Source organism: Eschrichtius robustus, chromosome 9 (genome assembly GCF_028021215.1).
Source record: "Eschrichtius robustus isolate mEscRob2 chromosome 9, mEscRob2.pri, whole genome shotgun sequence".
Lineage (NCBI taxonomy): Eukaryota > Metazoa > Chordata > Mammalia > Artiodactyla > Eschrichtiidae > Eschrichtius > Eschrichtius robustus.
In genome coordinates, this window is record NC_090832.1 from 52,180,846 (window position 1) to 52,202,101 (window position 21,256).

The 21,256-nt window shown below is 38.8% G+C and overlaps 1 protein-coding gene across 1 annotated transcript in view; it reads left to right on the forward strand.

Moving 5' to 3' along the window:
- The first annotated feature begins 4,453 nt into the window (after nt 1-4,453).
- Nucleotides 4,454-21,256, forward strand: part of OSTM1 (osteoclastogenesis associated transmembrane protein 1) — a 36,952-nt gene continuing 20,149 nt past the window's right edge. Inside the window, exons 1-2 of the mRNA XM_068550949.1 lie at nt 4,454-4,946; nt 17,382-17,496. Coding sequence (XP_068407050.1) covers nt 4,542-4,946; nt 17,382-17,496 — 520 coding nt within the window. The 5' untranslated portion in view covers nt 4,454-4,541. The remainder of the gene's footprint in view (nt 4,947-17,381; nt 17,497-21,256) is intronic.

Genomic DNA, 21,256 nt, shown 5'->3' on the forward strand with positions numbered 1-21,256 from the left:
GCGCGTCTGGAGCCTGTGCTCCGCAACAAGAGAGGCCACGATAGTGAGAAGCCCGCGCACCGCGATGAAGAGTGGCCCCCACTTGCCGCAACTAGAGAAAGCCCTCACACAGAAACGAAGACCCAACACAGCCAAAAATAAATAAATTAAAAAAAAAAAAACTGATGAAAGTTATGTCATTCTTCTCAGAAAGATATACATATGTACAAAATTCTATGAAAAAGTTTCGTAGGATTCACAAATGCCCTGAACCCACTGATAGCTGACAAGGTAAGAAACTATCTTTTCATTTTTATTAATTTTTTGAGTAAGAATAATATTCACACGGAACAAAAATTTAAAAGTAATAAAGTTTACAATGAACAGTCTCTCTTCTAGCCCTGTTCCCATACTACTCAATTCAATTCCTCTTCTATCAAAGTGACCACACTTAGTGTATCCTTCTGGAGACAGTCTATGCATATGTATGCATGAGCATTAAAAATTCTTTTTCTTGACACTTTCTTTTTTTCCATTTAATTTATGTTGGCAATTGTTCCACATTGGGTACATAAGACGTCAAATGCACAGAATTCTATTGCACTGCTGTACCCTAATTTTTTTACAATGTATTTTAAATTTTGAAACAATATCAAGCTTACAAAAAAGTTGGAAGCACAGTACAAATCATTTCTTTCCAGAACCAACTGAAAGTAAGTTGCTGAATCAAAACGACAATGAGATATCACCTCACACTGGTCAGAATGGCTACCATCAAAAAATCTACAAATGATAAATACTGGAGAGGGTGTGGAGAAAAGAGAACCCTCTTACACTGTTGGTGGGAATGTAAATTGGTGCATCCACTATGGAAAAAAGTATGGAGGTCCCTTAAAAAACTAAAAATAGAGCTACCATATGATCCAGCAATCCCACTCCTGGGCATATATCCAGAAAAAATGAAAAACTCTAATTTGAAAAGGTACATGCATCCCAATGTTCACAGCAGCACTATTTACAATAGCCAAGACATGGAAGCAACCTAAGCGTCCACTGACAGATGAATGGCTAAAGAAGATGTGGTACATATATACAATGGAATACTACTCAGCCATAAAAAGAATGAAATATTGCCATTTGCAGCAACATGGATGTACCTAGAGAACATCATACTAAGTGAAGTAAGTCAGACAAAGACAAATATTATATGATATCACTTACCGGTGGAATCTAAAAAATAATACAAATGAATGTATATACAAAGCATAAACAGACTCACAGACAGAAAACAAACTTATGGTTACCAAAGGGGAAAGGGAGGGGGAGAGGGATAAATTAAGAGTATGGGATTAACAGATACACACTACTGTATATAAAATAGATAAGCAACAAGGATTTACTGTATAACACAGGGAATAATATTCAATATCTTGTAATAACCTATAATGGAAAATAATCTGAAAAAAAATATATGACTGAATCACTTTGCTGTACACCTGAAACTAACACAGTATTGTAAATCAACTATACCTCAAAAAAAAGTAAGTTGCTGACCTGATGTCCTATCACCCCTGAATGCTTTCCTGTGTATTTTATATTTACAAATAAAAACATTCTCTTGCATAACCACAATACAATTATAAAAATCAGGAAATTAACATTATACATTACTACCATCTAATTCTCAGATCCCATTCAAATTTCGCTAGTTGTCTGAATAATGTCCTTTCTGTCAGGTGCAATTCCTCAATCTTTTCTTGACTCTTGTAGACATAACACTATAGATTACAGGCTAGATATTTTGCAGAATGAAACAACTTGATTTATCTGATGTTTTCTCATGATTAGAATCAGGTTATGCATCTTTGGTAGGAATATATAGAATTGGTGCTATGTTCTTCTAACTGCATTCTATCAGGTGGCATACAATTTCTATCTGTCCCATTATGATGACGTTCATGTTGATCATTTGATTAATGTGGGATCTGACAGACTTCTCCACTGTAAATTTACTCATTTTTTCCATTTATAATTAATACATATTTTTTTAGCAGATGACTTTGAAAATATGTAAATATTTTAATCCCCATGAAACATTCAGCTTATTCATTTATTTAAATATATCACTATAGGTTCCTGGTTTCCTGTTTTATTCAATGGTTTATGACCCATTGACCACCATTATTTGTTTTGATGCTCAAATTGTTCCAGATTTGGCCCGTGGGAGCCTAGTTAAGCTGGCTTCTGTGTGTTCTTGACACGTCCCCATCATTCTTTCAGCACTTCCTTACTTTCTGGTACAAAAAGATGATCCAGGCTAAACTTCTGCTTTTCCTACCCCAGCGGTAGAATTGGCTATTTCTCCAAGGATTCTTGATTCCTTTTAGTGGAGAATGACATTTAGAAGCCACAATCTATTTCTATATGCATTTGCAGCCACTAATAATACATACATTGCTAATTTTAATCCAACACTACAGAGTTCATTCTACTTTTCTCCCTTTTCATATTTGTAACTCCCTTCTTGGACAATGAGAAACCAGACTCCCATTATCCTTAATATATTTACCTATTTGATCAATCCTTCTGAAGGTAAGCAAACTCCCAGTCACTGCTGTACCCTCCCTTACAGGGAAACCCTTCTTACCCAACTCAGGATCCAATACCCTGCATCAGGATTCCCCGCCCCCCCACACCGTCATGTCTTCCTCTTCTTCCCTGTGCTCTGACACCCCTCTCTGGGCCTCTGACACCCCCACCCGACCAAGCATGGATGCCAACCTTACGCTACTTGATCTAACAGCTTTAGGATGGAATTGCTCCAGGAAGGGAAGTTTGAAATTGAGTGGTTTGCCCAGGATTTTCCAGGTTTTTGCATTGGATGCAGGTTTGTGCTGCACTCCAGGAACTCCTTCAGTCCTAAGGAAACCTGGACATTAGCCACCCCAGTAAAATAAGTTGTCTTAATTTTCTCAAATGTCATCCTATAACTTTTAGGTCTTTCTACATGTTAGAATTACCATTCTTAAGAGTTCTTTAGGAACCATTATGAGTAAATTATTAAACCTCCGTGGAAAGTAATATAGCACAATCAACAACATCACAAATGCACATACTCTCTGACCCAGCAAGTCTACTGCTAGGAATTTATCTTAAACATATACCAACCTGTATAGATATGATTATTACCTGCAATATTGTTTGTAATAGTAAAAGAATAAACAGGCATGTTAAAGAAATTATGGAACTTTACTCCCTTCCCATTAGGAACACAAAACAATAATCAAACAGACTGGCTAAAAAAGTAACTCTACCAACTCTCAGAAACATAAATTAGCACCATAAGATGAATAGGAATTAGGACAGTAGCTCTGCAATTTACAAGGCAAAAACGAAAGCGGGATGACACAAAACAGCCAGGAAATAATTCTTCTACCAAATCTGTTAGCAGATACTTGTCAGAAAACCGTTTTCCAGGTCACTAGCTAAATTCTTTTACAGCCCAGTAGTGGTATCAGGACGCTTTTCAGAGTGTCCCCAAAGATTGCCCTGGGCTTGTCAGAAACTGGATAGGAGTTTGAAATTGAGCGGTTTGGCGAGGATTTTCCAGGTTTTTGCACTGGGATACAGGCTTGTGCTGCACCCCAGGAACCCCTTCAGTCGCAAGGAAACCTGGACATTAGCCACCCAAGGACCAGGCTACACAGTGAGAGAACTTAGACCGGCGCTGTCCGACACAGCACTGCTCGCCAGATAGGGCTATTTACATTCACATTAAATACAGTTAAAAATTCAGTTCCCCGATGGCAGTAGCCACATTACGAGTGCTCCACAGCCGCAAGTGGCTAGTGGCTACCGTATGAGCGCAGATACAGAATCTTTCCATCACCTCAAGAAGTCTATCGGACAGCGCTGACACAGCTGAGTTTAAGAAAAAAAAAAGCTTGTAAGCCGCTAGGCTCCACTATCAAAAATAATCAACACACGTCATTACTCTTTCCAAATATTTTGAGGGGGAAAATTATGCTAAGAAATACGAAGTAAAAAAAACCTGCCAAGGCATGTGCCAGCAGGCTTTCTCAGGGAACTCACTCGTAATTCCCACGGCGGAGGCCGTCCGTCTTTCTGTGGCACATAACTCCTCAGACTTCTAGAACTCAGCGAACAACTAAAGAGGTGGGCAACCGAGGGCAAGACCCCCGAGATTTAACGGCTAAAAGCGGCCGACGCCTGTATTCATAGGGCAGGCGAGCCTCAGCTCGGGGCTCCACAGCCGACGCCACCCGGGTCTCGCGCGCCCCTCGGTCAGGCGCTTGGCACAGGATGAGAGCCCGAAACCGCCCGTGTGGGCGCGCTCCCGCACACGCGCCGGTCCGTGGCGCGAGAGTCTCTCTGCAACCAATGGGGCGGGGCGCCGCGCGCCGGAGGCGGGGCCGTGACGCGCGCGCCTCGTGACCCTGCTCGCGGCCTGCGCCCAAGGAAGCCGGAAGCGGCCGCTGTCCGCAGCACAGACTAGGGGCGGAGAGGTGGAGGTCTGCGCCTTGGGGTTCGTGAACCCCGCGATGGACCCGGACTGGACAGTCGCGCGGCGGAGGTCATCGTTGCTGCTGCTGCGGCTGCTATTGGTGGCGCTGCTGTGGTCGGGGCTGGCTCTGGGCACCTTCTCCTTGGGCAGCAGTTCCCACCGGGTCCTCCACGACCTCCTGTCGGAGGAGCAGTTGCTGAAGGTGGAGGACTTGTCCCTGGCTCTACTGCAGGGCGGAAGGATGGGGCCACTGTCACTACCCCCAGACTTGCCGGATTTGGATCCCGAGTGCCGGGAGCTGCTGCTGGACTTCGCCAACAGCAGCGCAGAGCTGACCGGGTGTCTAGTGCGCGGCGCCCGGCCGGTGCGCCTCTGTCAGACCTGCTATCCCCTCTTCCAACGGGTCGCCAGCAAGATGGACAACATCAGCCGAGCCGTGGGGGTGGGTAGAAGGCACACCCGGGACCTCTGGCGTGGATTGTTGGAAAGGGAGGAGGATGGAATGATGGTTAACTTGGGGTGAGGGGGTGCTCAGTTTCCCCATTTGTGAGAAAAGGGGGTCGGATTGGGACTGTGGAGTTAGGGGCATCAGAAAAGTGGGTGGCCATTATGGGGCTTGGGGTTTGGATTTTTGCTTCCATGGCTGCTGTTGGGCATCTTTTGGTACATATTTGCAGATAGGTATGACTAGTTTTCTTGGGGCTTCTGCACGCCAACTCTACCTTTCTTCACCTCTTTCCCCCCAGTCTGCCGCAGCTTCTTCCCATCTCCACCTGGAGTTCCCAGGAAGGACTCTTTCCTGAAACCCCAGGTGGAGTGGGGAAACTATAGTGTGCTGGTGGTAAGGAACTTGAGCTTTGTAGCCAGGCATTTTCAGATCCACCACTTTCTAGCAGTTTGACCTTGGATTAATTACCTTGGAGTCTATCTTGGAGTTTCCTCCTCTGTAGAATAGAGAAAAACCGCTGCCAGATGTGACTGTTAAAAAAATAAAAAGAGATAATGCATGAGAGTTAATTTTAGTCATTAATACAGCCTGGAGCCATTCTGCCAGGAGACCAGTTCTTCTCTGCTTATTCGAGGTGTACTCTGGGCAATTTATATTCTCTGTAACTGTTGTCTCATCTGTAAGATGGGTGTGAGAGGAACTCTGAGAAAACTATTACTACACATAGTAATAGTTCTCAGTAAATGGGAACTAAAATCTTACAAAATGGTAAATCTGCCCTCCACTCTTGGTACTCTTAGAGCTCTTCTGGTCATGTGGTTGGTGCTGTGAGGGTCTTGATTAAAAGAAAGAAAGAGAAAGAAAGAAAGGGAGGGAGGGAGGAAGGAAGGAAGGCAGGCAGGCACAGAGACATGTCCTTGTTCCTAAGTACCTTATAGGGGCTAGAGTAGGAAAGGATTAGAGTGTCAGGGCTGGCGGGAGTCATGAGGTATGGGCTGGATATGCCTTGTAAAGGAAAAACAGGAGAAATGACTTTGCGATTATGGAGTGGAAAGTTCCTCTTGTACTGAGAAAAAAAGTCTCGTGAAAATGTGGTTGGAATTATTTCATAAATCATAGTTGGTTTGACAGAATATAAACATATAGAGTTGCATCCTACTTTGTCAGCCTGATATTACTTGACATAAATATGTATTTTTTACAAAAATAGGGAATTTATTTGCATTAAATAAATTCTGTGGCCGGTCTCTGTAAAGAGCTACTTTTCAAGGTACTTTAAGTAAATGTAGACCTACATGCAGTATTTTTCAGGCATACTTCTACTGGGTATAGCAAGGGCTATATATATGTGTGTGTGTGTGTGTGTGTGTGTGTGTGTGTGTATACATATATATATAGTATATCTCACCATGATTTTAAAGTAAAACACCAAAGACTTGTCCCTGTCAACTACAGCAGGATATGATATGGCATCATATTCTGTTTTAAGCAATTAGGTGCATTGTTCTGTGGCCAGAATGACCGTGAGTCATTCTTTCTCACCTCTTTAGGATGAATCCATGTCCATGGATTGATTGAGAGGAGGGGATTATAACAAGGAGAAAAAGAATCAAAGGTAGAAATTAGCAAGCTATTTCTGTGGTACAGCAAGCTGATTCATTTAACTGTAATAGAGTTATCTGATGAGAATTCTATTTTCTAGTCACTTCCTCTTGGAATTACTGGGTCAAGGACTCCATATAGTTTTATTATCTCAAGGTAAAGAATACAGTGATTTGTGAAACCTGAATAGTAGAATTGACGGATTCCCTCTTACTTAGAGTCATACTTTCTTCTTTAATTTAAACTGAATAGAGATGTAGTTTCATTGAGCTGTTCAGCATCACCAGAGTGGTTGCCAGGATGCTTTGGCCCCCCAAAATCTCAATTGCTAATCTTCATCTTATACTTGGTTTGTTTAAAATTTATATAAGCAGATAGATAGACATATAGATATGTATATATATATATTACCTATGATTGGAGGTATGTATCTAGAAGTGTTCAACATAGTTTTAGTGTAGATTAATAAATTGTTAGGAATATAGGGAGAAAATTGGAACATAGCATAACGTAATCTCTGTCTTTCATTGGAGATCAGAAAATGTAGTGCTTCTCATTCACTAAAAAAAAAAATTATTGAGTACCTGTTATGTGCAGGGTAGTGGTAGTAACTAGGGATATAGCTGTGAATGAGCAGAGCTTGTAGTCTGGTAGGGGAAACAGACATTAAACATATTGTTATAAAAGTAATTATTTAATTCAGGTGTGATAAGTGTTGCAAAGAAAAAAATCCCAGATGCCACCAAAACATATAACAAGAATGCTGATCTTGAGCATTCAAGATCAGCTGGGAGTAGATAGAAGTGGTCAGTGATTAAAGCTGACAACTAAAATTTGAGAAGGTCGGGGAGGAGAGAGAATGTATACATGTAACGAAGTAGCAGGTGTGAAGACTCTGAATGGGAGTCTGGTGTATTTGAGGACTAGAAAGAACTTAAAGCACTGTGAGCCAGGAGGAGACTAGTGATCTGAGCCTGAGGAAGTGGGCAGGTGTCAGGTCATATTACCTATAGGGTAGTACTAAGGGTTTTAGTCTTTGATTTTAAAGCAGTGTGATATTACTGAAGGGTTTAATTCTGTGAATGATATGATCCGATTTGTACTTTAAAAGGTCATTATGGCTACATGAGAGAAAATGGAGGGGACAGGGACTGGGGAGGGTAGGGAAAGAGTATGTGTGGGGAAATGAATTAAGAGACTCTTGCAGTGATGTGAGAAATGTTGGTGGCTAGGCTACATGTGGGCCATTGTGACGGGGAGAAATGGATAGATTTCAGAGATATTTAGGAGGTAGAACTGACAAAACTTGGTAGTTATTTGAATATGGAATGTGAAGGAAAGGAACGATGATTTCCAGGGTTTTAATAAGAGCAGCTTAGTGAATAGGGTTGCTATTTAGTAAGATGGAGGGAGGAACCTGTTTGGTGGGGGAAGATCATGAACTTGATATTGAACTTGTTGATTCTGAGGTGTTTATGAGACACCTAGATGGAGATATTGCATATGTGGTTGAATATGTATGTCTAGAGATGTGGATTGGGGATAATCGGTTTGGGAGTAGTCAGCTTAAAAGTAGTGTTTGAAACCATGGTATGATGAGTTTGAGTAAGAAGTGAGAATACATAAGAAATGCTGGGTTGAAGATTTGGTTAGAGGATAAAATATTGAAAGAGACCAAGAAAGAAGAGTCGGAGAGATTAAGAAAAATCAGGAGAATGTGCTGTCCTATAAAAGGGAAAAGGGAAGGGGTGGTTATTTGTGTCAAATCCAGCTGAGAGGACCAGAAGTGAATCTATCAACATTGGCATTCTTGGTGCCATAAGAGCCATTTTGAGGGAGCACTTGGGAGTGAGAGTAAGATTAAAGTAGATTAAATAGTGAATGGAAGATGAGGAAGTGGGAATTGTGATACTACACAACTAAAAGTTTGGCCATAAGGAAGAGATAAGAAAGAGAGGTCACTAAAGAGGAATTGAGACTCAGGGATTTTCTTTTAATTTCTTTTTGTTCCTTTGTCCCTCCATCCCTCTGTCTCTACTTCCCTTCTTCCTTTCTTAAGATGGGAGAGACCTGAACATGTTTAAATGCTGATAGGAAGAATCCTATAGAGAGAGTGAAGATATAGGAAACAGTGGGAAAGTAAACAAGGTCAGTTTTCCTGAGAAGGCAGAGTAGTTGAGATCTAAGGCATCCACAGAGAGAGAGAGAGAGAGAGAGATGAGCCTTTGACAGGGGCAGGCACGTTCTGCACTCTAACAGGAGGGTAGAAGGAGAGGTTGGGTGTAGAGGGGTAGGCAGATCAGAGTTTCAGCTTGATGGTCTCTGTTTTCACTGTCAACCAGGAGGCTAGATCTTCACTTGAGAGTAAAGGGTGAGAGGGATATCAGAGTTTCAAGGGAGAGTGGAGAAGATTGCAATAGTGGTGTTAAAGAGGGGAGAATGAGCAGACAGGCAAGTGAGGAGTACAGTTTGGGATTATGGATTTATTGTGGAAATAATCTGCTTGGTTGTTTGCATTTTGCCAAATAGGCATGATGAAAGTGGATTGTTGGATTCATTGTGGTTAGGTTTCTGCTAAGTGGTTGTGACAGATTTGAGTATTAAAAGTTCTAAATATAAACCAAAGGCCAATGTTTTTTGTCATGTGCTAGGTGTTGGGAATACAAAGATATAAGACAAAGTTTCCATCCTAAAGGAACTTTTGTCCAGATGAGGAACCTAGACATATATAGATGGATATCATGCTTTAGGAAACTGAGCCTCAGAGTGATTAAGTAACTTACCCAAGGCCATGCAGTGAAAGAGGCTGGGTTTGAATCCAAAAGGATACCACTGCCTATTTCATAGAGTTGTTACAAGGATTAAGTGAGTTATACATTTAGAGCTTTTAGAACCATTAGGTATTCAAAAGTACATCATCATTGTTGGGATTATTCATCACTTACCTTCCATTCTCACTGTTGCTACTGTCTTCTCATTATACATGAACTATGGAAATAGTCTATTTAGTCTCCTGCTTCACCCTACATATTGTGATATAGACCTATGCTCTCCAAACTCTGCTTTTCATGCCATCTTCCTCAAAAATCTTAAAAAGTTTCCCACTGTGTGACTCTCATAACCCTCAAGACCCTTCATTACCTTGCCCTGACTTCTCCCTATACTGCCTCTACTTTCATAGAGGTACCTTCCACTGGCCTCCTGAATACTCCCTGAATACTACATAACCATTCCTATTTTCACCCCTCGATCATTTTATTTACCCCATTTTAGAACCTTCTTCCCTTTCTTAGTATAGGGCTTAGTTCAAATCCTGCTTCCTCCATGAACTCTCCTTATTTCTCCCAACTACACTGATGTCTTCCTCAACTGAACTATTCCGCACATTGACCACTCATACAGGTTATTCTGTATTGATTTTTTTTTCTTTATACAGCAGGTTCTTATTGGTCATCAGTTTTATACACATCAGTGTATACATGTCAATCCCAATCTCCCAATTCATCCCATCCCCACCCCCCGCCACGGCTTTCCCCCCTTGGTGTCCATACGTTTGTTCTCTACATCTGTGTCTCAATTTCTTCCCTGCAAACTGGTTCATCTGTACCATTTTTCTAGGTTCCACATATATGCATTAATATACGATATTTGTTTTTCTCTTTCTGACTTACTTCACTCTGTATGACCATCTCTAGATCCATCCACGTCTCAACAAATGACCCAATTTCGTTCCTTTTTATGGCTGAGTAATATTCCATTGTATATATGTACCACATCTTCTTTATCCATTCGTCTGTCGATGGGCATTTAGGTTGCTTCCATGACCTGGCTATTGTAAATAGTGCTGCAGTGAACATTGGGGTGCATGTGTCTTTTTGAATTATGGTTTTCTCTGGGTATATGCCCTGTAGTGGGATTGCTGGATCATATGGTAATTCTATTTTTAGTTTTTTAAGGAACCTCCATACTGTTCTCCATAGTGGCTGTATCAGTTTACATTCCCACCAACAGTGCAAGAGGGTTCCCTTTTCTCCACACCCTCTCCAGCATTTATTGTTTGTAGACTTTCTGATGCCCATTCTAACTGGTGTGAGGTGACACCTCATTGTAGTTTTGATTTGCATTTCTCTAATAATTAGTGATGTTGAGCAGCTTTTCATGTGCTTCTTGGCCATCTGTATGTCTTCTTTGGAGAAGTGTCTATTTAGGTCTTCTGCCTATTTTTAGATTGGGTTGTTTGCTTTTTAATATTGAGCTGCATGAGCTGCTTATATATTTTGGAGATTAATCCTTTGTCCATTGATTCGTTTGCAAATATTTTCTCCCACTCTGAGGGTTGTCTTTTCATCTTGTTTATGGTTTCATTTGCTGTGCAAAAGCTTTTAAGTTTCATTAGGTTCCATTTGTTTATTTTTGTTTTTATTTCCATTACTCTAGGAGGTGGATCAAAAAAGATCTTGCTGTGATTTATGTCAAAGAGTGTTCTTCCTATGTTTTCCTCTACGAGTTTTATAATGTCCGGTCTTACATTTAGGTCTCTAATCCATTTTGAGTTTATTTTTGTGTATGGTGTTAGGGAGTGTTCTAATTTTGTTCTTTTACATGTAGCTGTCCATTTTCCCCAGCACCACTTATTGAAGAGACTGTCTTTTCTCCATTGTATATCCTTGCCTCCTTTGTCATAGATTAGTTGACCATAGGTGTGTGGGTTTACCTCTGGGCTTTCTATCTTGTTCCATTGATCTATGTTTCTGTTTTTGTTCCAGTACCATATTGTCTTGATTACTGTAGCTTTGTAGTATAGTCTGAAGTCAGAGAGTCTGATTCCTCCAGCTCCGTTTTTTTCCCTCAAGACTGCTTTGGCTATTCGGGGTCTTTTGTGTCTCCATACAAATTTTAAGATTTTTTATTCTAGTTCTGTAAAAAATGCCATTGGTAATTTGATAGGGATTGCATTGAACCTGTAGATTGCTTTGGGTAGTATACTCATTTTCACAATATTGATTCTTCCAATCCAAGAACATGGTATATCTCTCCATCTGTTGGTATCATCTGTAATTTCTTTCATCAGTGTCTTATAGTTTTCTGCATACAGGTCTTTTGTCTCCCTAGGTAGGTTTATTCCTAGGTATTTTATTCTTTTTGTTGCAATGGTAAATGGGAGTGTTTCCTTAATTTTTCTTTCAGATTCTTCATCATTAGTGTATAGGAATGCAAGAGATTTCTGTACATTAATTTTGTATCCTGCAACTTTACCAAATTCATTGATTAGCTCTAATAGTTTTCTGGTGGCATCTTTAGGATTCTCTACATATAGTATCATGTCATCTGCAAACAGTGACAGTTTTACTTCTTCTTTTCTAATTTGTATTCCTTTTATTTCTTTCTCTTCTCTGATTGCCGAGGCTAGGACTTGCAAAACTATGTTGAATAATAGTGGTGAGAGTGGACATCCTTGTCTCGTTCCTGATCTTAGAGGAAATGCTTTCAGTTTTTCACCATTGATAATGATGTTTGCTGTGGGTTTGTCATATATGGCCTTTATTATGTTGAGGTAGGTTCCCTCTGTGCCCACTTTCTGGAGAGTTTTTATCATAAATGGGTGTTGAATTTTGTCAAAACTTTTTCTGCATCTATTGAGATGATCATATGGTTTTTATTCTTCAATTTGTTAATATGGTGTATCACATTGATTGATTTGTGTATGTTGAATAATCCTTGCATCCCTGGGAGAAATCCCACTTGATCATGGTGTATGATCCTTTTAATGTGTTGTTGGATTCTGTTTACTACTATTTTGTTAAGGCTTTTTGCATCTATATTCATCAGTGATAGTGGTCTGTAATTTTCTTTTTTTGTAGTATCTTTGTCTGGTTTTGGTATCAGGGTGATGGTGGCCTCATAGAATGAGTTTGGGAGTGTTCCTTCCTCCACAATTTTTTGGAAGAGTTTGAGAAGGATGGGTATTAGCTCTTCTCTAAATGTTTGATAGAGTTCACCTGTGAAGCCATCTGGTCCTGGACTTTTGTTTGTTGGAAGATTTTTAATCACAGTTTCAATTTCATTACTTGTGATTGGTCTGTTCATATTTTCTGTTTCTTCCTGGTTCAGTCTTGGAAGGTTATACATTTCTAAGAATTTGTCCATTTCTTCCAGGTTGTCCATTTTATTGGCATAGAGTTGCTTGTAGTAGTCTCTTAGGATGCTTTGTATTTCTGCAGTGTCTGTTGTAACTTCTCCTTTTCCATTTCTAATTTTATTGATTTGAGTCCTCTCCCTCTTTTTCTTGATGAATCTGGCTAATGGCTTATCAATTTTGTTTATCTTCTCAAAGAACCAGCTTTTACTTTTATTGATCTTTGCTATTGTTTTCTTTGTTTCTATTTCATTTATTTCTGCTCTGATCTTTATGATTTCTTTCCTTCTGCTAACTTTGGGTTTTGTTTGTTCTTCTTTCTCTAGTTCCTTTAGGTGTAAGGTTAGATTGTTTACTTGAGATTTTTCTTGTTTCTTTAGGTAGGCTTGTATAGCTATAAACTTCCCTCTTAGAACTGCTTTTGCTGCATCCCATAGGTTTTGGATCGTCGTGTTTTCATTGTCATTTGTCTCTAGGTATTTTTTGATTTCCTCTTTGATTTCTTCAGTGATCTCTTGGTTATTTAGTAACGTATTGTTTAGCCTCTATGTGTTTGTGCTTTTCACGTTTTTTTCCTTGTAATTCATTTCTAATCTCATAGCATTGTGGTCAGAAAAGATGCTTGATATGATTTCAGTTTTCTTAAATTTACTGAGGCTTGATTTGTGACCCAAGATGTGATCTATCCTGGAGAATGTTCTGTGCGCACTTGAGAAGAAAGTGTAGTCTGCTGTTTTTGGATGGAATGTCCTATAAATATCAATTAAATCTATCTGGTCTATTGTGTCATTTAAAGCTTCTGTTTCCTTATTTATTTTCATTTTGGATGATCTGTCCATTGGTGTAAGTGGGGTGTTAAAGTCCCCCACTATTATTGTGTTACTGTCCAGTTCCTCTTTTACAGCTCTTAGCAGTTGCCTTATGTATTGATGTGCTCCTATGTTGGGTGCATATATATTTATAATTGTTATATCTTCTCCTTGGATTGATCCCTGGATCATTATGTAGTGTCCTTCCTTGTCTCTTGTAACATTCTTTATTTTAAAGTCTATTTTATCTGATATGAGTATTGCTACTCCAGCTTTCTTTTGATTTCCATTTGCATGGAATATCTTTTTCCATCCCTTCACTTTCATTCTGTATGTGTCCCTAGGTCTGAAGTGGGTCTCTTGTAGACAGCATATATATGGGTCTTGTTTTTGTATCCATTCAGCAAGCCTGTGTCTTTTGGTTGGAGCATTTAATCCATTCACGTTTAAGGTAATTATCGATATGTATGTTCCTCTGACCATTTTCTTAATTGTTTTGGGTTTGTTTTTGTAGGTCCTGTTCTTCTCTTGTGTTTCCCACTTAGAGATGTTCCTTTAGCATTTGTTATAGAGCTGGTTTGGTGGTGCTGAATTCCCTTAGCTTTTGCTTGTCTGTAAAGCTTTTGATTTCTCCATCAAATCTAAATGAGATCCTTGCCGGGTAGAGTAATCTTGGCTGTAGTTTCTTCCCTTTCATCACTTTAAGTATATCATGCCACTCCCTTCTGGCTTGTAGAGTTTCTGCTAAGAAATCAGCTGTTACCCTTATGGGAGTTCCCTTGTATGTTATTTGTTGTTTTTCCCTTGCTGCTTTCAATAATTTTTCTTTGTCTTTAATTTTTGCCAGTTTGATTACTATGTGTCTTGGCATGTTTTTCCTTGGGTTTATCCTGTATGGGACTCGCTGTGCTTCCTGGACTTGGGTGGCTATTTCCTTTACCATATTAGGGAAGTTTTCGACTATAATCTGTTCAAATATTTTCTCAGGTCCTTTCTCTCTCTCTTTTCCTTCTGGGACCCCTATAATGCGAATGTTGTTGCGTTTAATGTTGTCCCAGAGGTCTCTTAGGCTGTCTTCATTTCTTTTCATTCTTTTTTCTTTATTCTGTTCCACAGCAGTGAATTCCACCATTCTATCTTCCAGGTCACTTATCCGTTCTTTTGCCTCAGTTATTCTGCTATTGATTCCTTCTAGTGTAGTTTTCATTTCAGTTATTGTATTGTTCATCTCTGTTTGTTTATTCTTTAATTCTTCTAGGTCTTTGTTAAACATTTTTTGCATCTTCTCGATCTTTGCCTCCGTTGTTTTTCCGAGGTCCTGGATCATCTTCACTATCATTATTCTGAATTCTTTTTCTGGAAGATTGCCTATCTCCACTTCATTTAGTTTTCTTGGGGGGTTTTATCTTGTTCCTTTATCTGGTACATAGCCCTCTTCCTTTTCATCTTGTCTATCCTTCTGTGCATGTGGTTTTTGTTCCACAGGCTGCAGGATTGTAGTTCTTCTTGCTTCTGCTGTCTGCCCTCTGATGGATGAGGCTATCTGAGAGGCTTGTGCAGGTTTCCTGATGGGAGGGACTGGTGGTGGGTAGAGCTGGTTGTTGCTCTGGTGCGCAGAGCTCAGTAAAACTTTAATCCGCTTGACTGCTGATGGGTGGGACTGGGTTCCCTCCCTGTTGGTTGTTTTGCCTGAGGCAACCCAACACTGGAGCCTATCTGGGCTCTTTGGTGGGGCTAATGGCGGACTCTGGGAGGGCTCACGCCAAGGAGTACTTCCCAGAACTTCTGCTGCCAGTGTCCTTGTCCCCACGGTGATCCACAGCCACCCCCTGCCTCTGCAGGAGACCCTCCAACACTAGCAGGTAGGTCTGGTTCAGTCTCCCCTGGGTTCACTGCTCCTTCCCCTGGGTCCTGATGCATGCACTGCTTTGTGTGTGCCCTCCAAGAGTGGAGTCTCTGTTTCCCCCAGTCCTGTCAAAGTCCTACAGTCAGATCCCACTAGCCTTCAAAATCTGATTCTCTAGGAATTCCTCCTCCCATTGCCAGACCCCCAGATTGGGAAGCCTGACGTGGGGCTCAGAACCTTCACTCCAGTGGGTGGACTTCTGTAGTATAAGTGTTCTCCAGTCTGTGAGTCACCCACCCAGCAGTTATGGGATTTGATTTTGCTGTGATTGTGCCCCTCCTACCGTCTCATTGTGGCTTCTCCTTTGTCTTTGGATGTGGGGTATCTTTTTTGGTGAGTTCCAGTGTCTTTCTGTCGATGATTGTCCAGCAACTAGTTGTGATTCTGGTGTTCTCACAAGAGGGAGTGAGAGCATGTCCTTCTACTCCGCCATCTTGGTTCAGGCCCCTAGTTTGTATCTGTATTGATTTTTAAAATATCCAGTCATCCACTTACGAAGACTCTACTTAAGTAACTGGTTATACTTAGCCAGCTACACCCACTTAGAGCACTTCTTGTTGGCAACAGGTCGCTAGGTGAAATAGCATATATCAGTTACTTACTAGGTGCCAGACATTGTGCTAAGTGATTAACGTATGGTATTTCATTTAATACTGTACCTGTAGGACTCATGATCATGAAACTGAGCCTCAGAGAGTTTACCTCAGCTGTCCAAGAATACCAGCTAGTAATCCAGGTTTTTCTGACTCTTTAGGCCATGCTCTACTTTAATCTGGTGGGTAAATTATCACAAAACATTGTTTCATCTTTTATGAAATCTTCTTCTATAGCTGATCTTGCTCTGAAAGCAATTCCAAGAAAAGGGCTTTTTAAAATGTTTTGTTCAATTTACTATTTTAAAGGCAAGCGTTCATTTGGCTGCATGTTTTAATGAGACAACAAAACTAAGCCACAGAAAGGGTAATCATCCCAAAATGATCTTCAGAGATATTTTAAAACAAGAATTCTGCTATTAAGCCCTCCTTCCCTCTTTTCTTATCCCACATGGCTGATCAGTTCTTTTCTAGAGTCAACATATTCTCTCTTTTATTACTAATGACGCTATTTAATTCCTTATCTGTATGTCTCTGGGGAGGTTCTGAAGACCCAGTGTTGATGGCATTCCTTTATACTCTTTGTATACTCAGAACTCCAAGATTCTTATAGTGCCTGGTAAATAGTAGGAGTTAAATAACTTTGAAAGAATGAAGAGTCAGCAGGACTTAGTTCCTTGCTTGGGGCAAAAGGGAAAGGAAATAGATAAGGATCCAGTAATTTAGGAACTTGAATTTATTATTTGCATAGTGTGAGTTTCATTATTAAAACGATCTGTGGAAAGCGTGTTCTTCTATCTGGGTACAAACTATTTCGGTACAAACTAGATGTATCACATTTTCTTGTGGATTTTAAGATTTTGAGCCAAAAAATGCCCAGAAGATGAAACAATGTTTTGTGATCATTTACCCACCAGGTTTTTAAAAATGTGTAAATAATATATGTTCATTGTAGAAAAATTTAGACAGTGTAAAAGAGGCAAAAAAGAAAATGAAAATCGCTCTATTTCCATTATTCAGAGATAACTACTGGTACATTTTGGTGAATAGCTTTCCAAAATTTTTTCCTGTGCATAAGGAGTAAGAAATATTACATGTGGGCCTAAGTTGAGATTGTACCATAGAAGCAAGTACTTATTTATTTAAGAAGCAAAGATTTTCTTCCCTTGCAAGTGAACCTGGTACCAATAAATGTTAGCTGCTATTGTTTTATTACAGTTGTTATTATTAATGACATCATTATTTGATTATAGCAAAAAAAAATTAAATGCTTATAATAAATATTTGAATTATTTTTATAAGGTTTTTTGCCTCAAGTTGTTGTTTGGGAAGTCTAAAAACATTCAGATTGTATTTTTCTTTCTTTTTCTTTTGTCGTTATAGAATTCCTCAGAGAGTCATAATTGTGCCAGAAGTCTCTTAATGGCAGATAGAATGCAAATAGTTGTGATTCTGTCTGAGTTTTTCAATTCCACATGGCAGAAGGCAAATTGTGCAAGTAAGTAATTCTTTCATTTTCATGTTGCTGTTATGGTTCAACAGTATAGATGTCATTTTATTTTAGTGAATTTTGAACTCTGAAAATTTCGAATATTTTTTATTACTAAGTTTAAATGAACTGTGATTAGCATCACGGTTTATTAGTGAGAACTACTTGGGCAAATACTGAAAGGCAGAAAAGTGTAGCAGTTAACAGTGAGCTTTGCAGTCAGACAGATCTGGATTTTATTCTAAGCTCTGCCATTTATTAGCCCTAACCTACTACTGTCAGACCTTGGGCATGTAATTTTACCTCTTGGAGCTTCAGTTTCCTCATCTGTAAATTGGTGGTAATAATGGAACCTACTTTATATGATTGTTTTGAGGAATAAATAAAATAAACTATGTAAAGCACTTAGCTTAGTATCTGGCATATAGTTAATGTTCAAGGAATGTTAGCTGCTTAATATAATAGTAATTATGATGTTCATAATAATCTGTCATCTGGTGGTAGGGGGAGGTGATACCGTCTGTTCTACCAGTTTTGCAGGCTTGTATGTATTTGTATAATGAAATGAGATCTATTTTCAAGCATTCTTTGGAAAAATTAAAATCACTATTTCAATTCATAAGTGTTTTGAATACCAACTATGTACTAGGAAATTCTTATTTTCTATGCCTTATAATTTTTTTTTAAATTTTATTTATTTATTTATTTATGGCTGTGTTGGGTCTTTGTTTCTGTACGAGGGCTTTCTCTAGTTGCGGCAAGCGGGGGCCACTCTTCATCGCGGTGCGCGGGCCTCTCACTATCGCGGCTTCTCTTGTTGTGGAGCACAGGCTCCAGACACGCAGGCTCAGCAATTGTGGCTCACGGGCCTAGTCGCTCCGCGGCATGTGGGATCTTCCCAGACAAGGGCTCGAACCCGTGTCCCCTGCATTGGCAGGCAGATTCCTAACCACTGCGCCACCAGGGAAGCCCTATGCCTTATAATTTTTGAGGAAGAAAGTTATAGTTACAATGTAACCTAAAGCAGACAAATAACTGCTATAATAAATTTATAGAGTCTTGGGGAAGCTGAAAATAAATCAGATTGGAGAGAATTTGAAATACTTCCTGGAGGAAGTACCTTTTGATCCTACACTTTTATGGCTGGGCATGATTTCAATAAGTAGAGATGAGAGGAAGGACAGTACAGATAGGGAGGCATCGTGAACAGAGGCACAGAGGTATAAAAGAGTAGTAGACGTTACAGGATACTGGAAGCACAGTGGGAGGTAAACTTGGAAAGGGAAGGTAGGACCTTGACCTATATAGTAGTTTATCACTTATGCCAACATTTTTCATACCGCTTAGAACACCAGCATAGTATTAAGAAATGGTTATATACTATAGTGTCTTGGGAATTTACAATACACATAGAATATTAAAGGCAGTGAGAAGGACTATAGGTTAAAAAAATTTTTTAAACATCATTTAACCTAGCACTTTCTGAGCTTTTTTTTTTTAAACTACAAAGACCCTTTTTTTTTTTTTTTTTTTTTGTGGAACCCCATTGGAAGAGAGAGACCAGTGAGGAAATTCTTACAATGGTTTAGGCAAGAAGCAAAGAAAACATGAAGTAGGGCGTGGGCTGTGGAAATAGAAAGGATAGAGTGAATTAAAAATCTGTGTACCTGTAAGTCATTAAGGAGCTTAACTTTTCTAAGGACTTTGTCTTTTTGTTTAGTTCATATGAAGGAAAACTGTAAATGGGAAAAAGACTCCCTGCTAAGTTTCTTTTCCTTTGTAGTATACCATGCATATTGAATATTAACTCTTTTAATTTTGTCTCTATTAATTCAAATTTTCTGGTAATTTGAACAGAGGCTTGGCTGACAGCTAACTTTTTTTTAAAGCAAATCTTTACTTTTTTGGAGTAAAACTTTTTAGTATAAATATGATTGAACAGAGTTTGCTTAACTTATACGGAAGAGCTGTTTTTAAGTATTCTTAAGCCCTTCAGAAAAATCCATTGATATAGGAAAAAATATGTTAATTGCAAATCATTTAAAATCAGTTAATTAGAATAAGTGGGGAATGTGTTGGGATTCACTTCTTTCGACTGATGTTACTTAATTTACATACTTGAGAGGTAAAGCATCTTTTCTTTAAAAGGTATTTTGTAATGAATTTACTAATTTAAAATAGCTTTCTTCTCCAGCTATTTAAAAAAAAAATAAAAAGGAAAGAAAACATTTTGCTGCATATTTACTCAGTATGGTAGGTATAAAACTCTTTAGAATAAATTCTTAGGGTTACCTTTGTTTTTCTGTGAGGCATCCTATCTTCAAAATATTCCTTGATTGAACTTCTTTTGAAGTAAAATGAAATGTTTACTTCCTAATTAAAATTAATTTGGCCAAAATATATGGCCAAGCAAGGTGCAGAGAAATATGACATCTTTTGGAGAATTAGATAGCTGATTGGGCAGGAAAGACAGGAAGACTGAGTTTTCATTCTGCTTACATTTGTACCCTTTGGATTGTATACCATAGCATTTAATACCTATTCAAAAATACATAAAAATTTTTAAAACTTGACAGACTGTCCAAATCTGCCATGATTATTCATATGTTAGATGTAATCAGAGAGATTGGCTATTTTCTTTTTCCAGATTATGCATTTTAAAAAAGTTATCTTCCATTCATTGTTTCATTCACATTTTAAAATTTATCATAATGTATATTCTGTATTTTATATGGAAATAAAATAGTTTTATAAATTTGTGCTCCTCAGCTGTTTTCCCTTGGGTATTCATTCTAAAGTAATCATCTAGGACTTCCCCGGTGGTCCAGTGGTTAAGACTTTGCCTTCTGATGCAGGGGATGTGGATTCGATCCCTGGTTGGGGAGCTAAGATTCCACATGCCTCGAGGCGAAAAAACCAAAACATAAAACAGAAACAATATTGTAACAAATTCAATAAAGACTTTAAAAAAAATGGTCCACATCAAAAAAAATCTTTAAAAAAAATAATAAAATAATCACCTTACCTAGAAATGAATAATCTTTACCGAATTACCTGGAAACACTTCTAATTATGTTCTCTGCAAATCTCTGTAATAAAGATAACATGAACATTTTCTGAAAAATTTTAAGAATTGTTCAAAAAACTTTGCAATTTTTACCAAAATTTAATAAAGCATTCTTAACGTAGTCTTCTGTTACAAAACAGTGAGAAAAGAAATTTGAAGGAAGGAAAAAATGAGCTAAAGAAGGTGAATAACAAGTCAGCAATTAAATTAAATAATATTTCTCAATGGCATGGCCCTTGGTTCATTTGAACTTCACAATAAGCCCTGTGAGGTAGAATGAGGGCTCAGAAAGTGTAAATGGACTGCAGATCAAGAGCCTAGAACTAAAATCAGAAGGCTTTAAGATTGTTCATCTGAATAGACAGTGTTCATGAATTAAGGCCTAATTTGGTTTTAAAGTGCTATTTGACAAATTCATTGCACAGTCTCCATTTTAAGAAATATTAGCCCTACACTTTAGCCCTGCAAAGTTTAATATCTATGCTATATACATGTTTGATATTATGGAAAACCTAGTCTTTTACTAAAAATATAAATGTAAAATACTCTTTTTTTTCTAAAGACCTATCAGTACTACATAAAATTAAAACTAGATAATGTGAAAAAAAAGTTTGTAATAAGGTTGCACATTTTCTAATGTTAATGTTCAGCAATGATCAGGAATCAGGCATCAGGTTCTCAGACAGTCGCATCTCTAGCAAC